A 5,184-nucleotide genomic window follows, 5' to 3' on the forward strand; every position below is an offset into this window, starting at 1 on the left:
AAGAGCGTTGGGACCTGCATAGGAGAAGCCGGAAAAGGAGTAAAATAAAATCGCGAATCGAAAATGGTCTCGTATTGATAAAAGAAAGATAAAGCGCGTTTGAAAGCGATATGAAGAAAAATATTAAGAAAGAATAGGATAAACACTACAAAAAAATGAGGTTTAAAATGGCATTTATATTATGGTGGTTCTTTAAAACCGCCGTAATATTCAAGTATTATGGTATTTTATGATGCTGCCATAATTAATTTGAATAAAATGACAATTTTTGGTAATTTTGGCGGTTGAAACTGCCATTATCAGAGCACGCTGTTAAAAAAAAAAGGCCCAAACGAAGGAAAACTGAGAAGCAAGGAAAACCCAAATATCTAAAATCGAATGTGTTCCTCCAATAAGGAAAATCCTAACACGCATTGCCACCACTGTCAAATCCAAAAACGACGATCTGTGCTCTCTCCGACAACGTTTTTCACCAACGACTGCTCCGGCAACGATCTGCCCCAGCAACGATATGCTCGAGCGAATGATCTAGAGATGATCTGCTCCAGGGAATGCTCCCGGCGACGATTTTCTCGGCGTTCTCCTCTGACGAGATTGTGTGCTGTGAACTGAAATGCGGTCTCCAACGACGATCTCCTCTGGCGGCGCATTCTCCTCCTTCAACGAGCTTCTATAATTTGGATTTGATATGAAGATTGCCGCTCATATCATCGCCATCATTCATCTCTGTGCCATTGCAAGCGACACCGTTTTCAATCTGGCTCATCTCCTCGCCGTGGCAAGCAATGCCGTTGTTGCTGCCTTTAGCAAGCTTCTACAGTTTGGTTTCGCAATCTCTATCACTTCTAATAGGTAACCCTTCGTTCTTTTAGATCTACTTCATGCTCTAGTAGGAAGAAATAAAGAATGCTGGTTCTGTTTTTATTATTGTGTTTTTAACTTTCATTGATCTTTTGTGATGTTGTTGTTGTTAGCTTGTTACTGCTGTATTTTCTGTTGTGTTGTTGTTCTTTTGCTTATGATTTTATTTAGTTTGAGACCTAATATGTTCTATTGAACTGATTAATCTGCATCATTTGTCCAAAGTTAGTACAAAACGTGGTGTGTGTGTGTATTTTCTGATGTAAGTGTTTGAATGATGGTTAAATGCAATAATGAAGAGACACAAAGCACTGCTAATCTGTTCCTTGAATGTTGTGTTAATGTTTGAATGATGTAAGTGTGTATTTTGGCTTTCAATTTTTTATTTTCTTACTGATGCAGAGGTATATAAAAGATCATAAAGGTGTTTGAACAAATTTTCTTCTGGATTGGAGGCTTTTGACCCTCAGAAATTCTAAAGGTGATGCTTACTATCTAGTTAAATAAAAGATGTTGAGAAAGCTTCCTCATTGTGAATGAGAGCACCAGCTTTGCATGTAAATGGTGATATGATTCATTATTAATAATTTAAAACAAAAACCATTTTGATTGCAGATTCTGGTCCTTAGGATTGAAACCATGACAGAGAAACAAAGGTCAGACATAAGCAACCTTGGAAAATCTTGTCAGCAAGCAGAAGATGCTATTTCACAATGCATGGACAAACTTCAAAAAATGTTTTTAGAATCTGTATTGGCAGGACAACTTGAAGAATAAACTAACATTCCAAACATGTCTACTGCAATGGAGAGATTGGCAGGTCTAGTGAGCTTTCTGAACTAAGTAAGAAATTTACTTCACTTTCTTGAATGAAAAGCCGTTATTTATATTCAATTTAACTTCCACCGGTTTATTATTTTACCGCTGTGTCAGTGATAGCAATGATTGAACATAATTCTGCAATAAAGAATAACCCAATTTGATTTCAACAAATTTGTTTTAGAAGTGATGAAACTAGGAAACAATATAATGTTGTTCCAACTCATGTTACTTAAAGGAAAAGAAAACAAACAAAAAAAGGAAATGAAACATCTTCATTCACTAACTTGAAGATTGAGCACTAGAAAATTGAAGGAAGCTTTACTATATTTGAAACTTGACAAGATTGTCATTTATATGCTCATACCTTAGTTTTGGCATCCAGTTAATATGGGCTTTTAGTCAATGTTGTAGTATTAAAGGTGTTGGAAGCTGATAAATGCTTGGAGCTTATTTTCGAGATTCCTCTCCTGTACTATTATTTTCTAAACTAGTTTATACTTCTGAAACCCTTTTAATATAAGTTTCAATTCTTAATTTTATAGGTACACAGGAAGAGGTCTTTTTATGGATCCTCCTTCTGTCTTCATGAGCAACAATACATGGAGTCTTTTGTTGCCTGAAGGGTTTCAGATTGAAAATCTGAAACTTGGTAACATTAGTAAGTTTCAAAATTCCAACACTAATTCCTTTCTTGTTTAGAATATCATCATATTCTTTGTTGACATTTTCACAGCCTTTGCTTCACGTGACAAAAATGTTATCTAGATATAGAGGGTCCAATAATATTAGAGCATTGATTATGGAACCAGGCAAGAATTTTATGAGCTTGCATAATTTGAAGTCCTCATTTTAATTCCAAACTCTCCTCCTTTCTCTCTAATGATCTTACCTGTTGATATTACTTTTTCCAATGAATAAATATGAATGACAAAAATAGAATAAGAATCAGTTACTCACTTAACACATATCAACGTGATAATATATTAGAGCTATGCTCACAGTAATGCAATTTTCTATGTAAGAAAAATATTGCATATGGTCTCTACTCTCTAGATCTTCTAAAAAGCAAAAGTTTCTTGCTTTTCTGTCTTGGTTTCTTAAGACATTTTCATTCTTTAGTTGTTCCATTGTCTATTTAGATTTCTAAATTAATGAGTGTTGGAGTAGAAATATTCCGGTTATCTTTGATGAGATTTTATAGTCAATGTTTTATTTTTATGCTACTAGGATTTGTAGTTAATTTAAAATTTAATATTTAGGTTTAAAATGTTGATAAGTATTAGTTAAAAAATATTATAAATATAAAGTAAATATTGATTTTGTAAGTTTTTATGCATTTACTGTATTGAAAAAACTAAAATTTTCTTTGTTTAATTTACTTCCTTTACTAATACTCTTAATTCACTTTTTAGTCAAATGATAGATAACTATACAGCAAATTTGTAAGGGAAAAAATTAAAAACTTTCTATTATTAGCTAACCTTTATAATTATATACGCACAACTATATTTGAGTTACTAAAAACTTTATTGACAACTATAATTTTCCTATACCAGGAAGGTATGATAAAGTTGATTCATTTTTCCCCACATACTTTTAATATATTTTTTATTATTTTTATTTTTCAGTTCTTCTGGATGCAACAAATCGTGGCTTTTCTATTTTTAAGTTCCAAATTTTTATAAATATTTGATATTTGATTTAGCCATTTAGCTTTTAGTGCTAGTATTTTGTGTTTATGGAAAGCCATACTCCTCAACAGTGTCTTAATGTCATATTAATGTGATATGTCCTCTTGTTCTGGTTAGCTCAAGGCTCTCTTGCATGGACATTCTAACTTTGCACATGCTTTGGGTTGCATGGGTGCTGTTAAATCAATCCAATGATTTAAAAATTCTTGTTCCAACCCTAATGCCACATCCGGAGGAAGATTACTTAAGGAGGTATGATTAAGTGCAGTTTTTTTCTTTAAACTAGTTAGTTTGTATGATTTTCTTAAAATTATGAGATCTAATTCTGACATGATTAGCTTTGGTTTATATTATATACCCACTCGAGTTTATCATTGTTCACTATAAAGTTATGTTCATTTGATATTGTGTTGTGTATTTTCAGTTATGAGATGATATTGTTATGTATTAATGTATGCATTCTTTAAAAATGTAATATGGCATCATCATCATTATTACTAGCGTCTTGAATGTATATATATATATATATATATATATATATAAAATACAAAAGTTAGCGGTTAAGGATTATATGTGTAATCATGTTTAATGTCTAAAGATATCTAGTTTGATTCCTTGAATGGACGCAGTTCAATCGGGTAAACAAACTAGTTAAATTTAGTAACTATAGCAATATATAAAAATAGATATAGACATGGATATACTGATATAAATGATTCTCATTTTATATAAGTATAGATTAATTGCCATCTATAGAAACTAAAATGGAAAATTGGGTATCATAATATTTATTATGCAGTGTTGGTAATATTGACAGTGCCCATTGTTCCATAAAGTGAATAGAAATTAAAGTTTCGACTAAAGTTACAAGTTATCTATATAACATCGGAGACCTGTCTAAATTTGAAATTTGCTACTCAATGAGCAGGATGTCAGAAAGGAACTCAACTTCTAGCTATTGATGTCGTTGCTGCTACAGGTTTTGCTTAGAAGGGCTCTAATTGGGGATGAATTAACTGAGAAGAAGAAGAAAACATTTAAAAGAACGCTGATTGCATGGTTTTAGTTGTTCCTATTGGTGTTTTAATGCTTCTTCCAGTAAGTAGTTATAGTTTTATTATGTTTTTCTTATTATGATTAAGTCAACTATTCTTAATGGTTTATGTATTTATTCTTTTTTATTATGTTTCAAATTATATATTTTATTATAGGAATTAGATCAAGAGAGTAAGATTTCATCGGCAAAAGAGTTAGGAAGTAGGTCTTTTGGATCGAGCAACAGAGTAGCGTGAAATGTGATGGAGATTTTATGAATTAAGAGTTATATGTTAAGACATTTATAGTTAAATTATGCTATGTTTGGTACCATGTGTAAGAGTTATTACATTTGATTTTCAATACTAAAAAATCATATATTTTGTTTAGTATTTATTTATGAGTTATATAATATTTTTGTTATTTTGAAATTTTAATAAAAAATTATTCGTTTAATGCGATAAAAAATATCACTTTTACCCGGTAAAAATTGCGATTTGTAACTACCATTTTAAACAACATGACATGCCATTTTAACCTTATAAAAACGGCGGTTTCAAATGCTGTTTTAACCAATAAAAATGCCAATGTCAGGGTAAAAACGGTGGTTCAAAAGTGCCATTTTAACTAACACAAAATGCCGTTTTAACCAAGTAAAAATGACAATTTTAAATGCCGTTGTAACCAACTAAAATGCACTCTATCAAGGTAAAAATGGCGGTTCATAAATGCCGTTTTAACCCACAAAAAACGCCATTTTACTCTGGAAATAACG

At 31.5% G+C, this 5,184-nt stretch overlaps 1 protein-coding gene across 1 annotated transcript; it reads left to right on the top strand.

The window, feature by feature from the left end:
- Positions 1-2,268: 2,268 nt before the first annotated feature.
- Positions 2,269-4,745, top strand: LOC148567957 (uncharacterized). Its single transcript, XM_088483182.1, has 4 exons — positions 2,269-2,376; positions 2,417-2,523; positions 3,492-3,626; positions 4,303-4,745. Exons 1-4 carry the CDS (start codon positions 2,269-2,271, stop codon positions 4,334-4,336), a joined length of 384 nt encoding a protein of 127 aa, XP_088339308.1. The 3' UTR covers positions 4,337-4,745.
- The last annotated feature ends 439 nt before the right edge of the window (positions 4,746-5,184 follow it).

Source organism: Arachis ipaensis, chromosome B4, assembly GCF_059453495.1.
Source record: "Arachis ipaensis isolate K30076 ecotype BB chromosome B4, ASM5945349v1, whole genome shotgun sequence".
In the NCBI taxonomy this organism is placed as follows: Eukaryota; Viridiplantae; Streptophyta; class Magnoliopsida; order Fabales; family Fabaceae; genus Arachis; species Arachis ipaensis.

Bases quoted from the DNA above. Each gene is read 5' to 3' on its own strand.
- LOC148567957 (XM_088483182.1), top strand. From the start codon at position 2,269: ATGAGCAACAATACATGGAGTCTTTTGTTGCCTGAAGGGTTTCAGATT. The intron at 2,377-2,416 runs GTTTAGAATATC...ACATTTTCACAG, and splicing joins CCAACACTAATTCCTTTCTT to CCTTTGCTTCACGTGACAAA. The intron at 3,627-4,302 runs GTATGATTAAGT...CTCAATGAGCAG, and splicing joins GAGGAAGATTACTTAAGGAG to GATGTCAGAAAGGAACTCAA.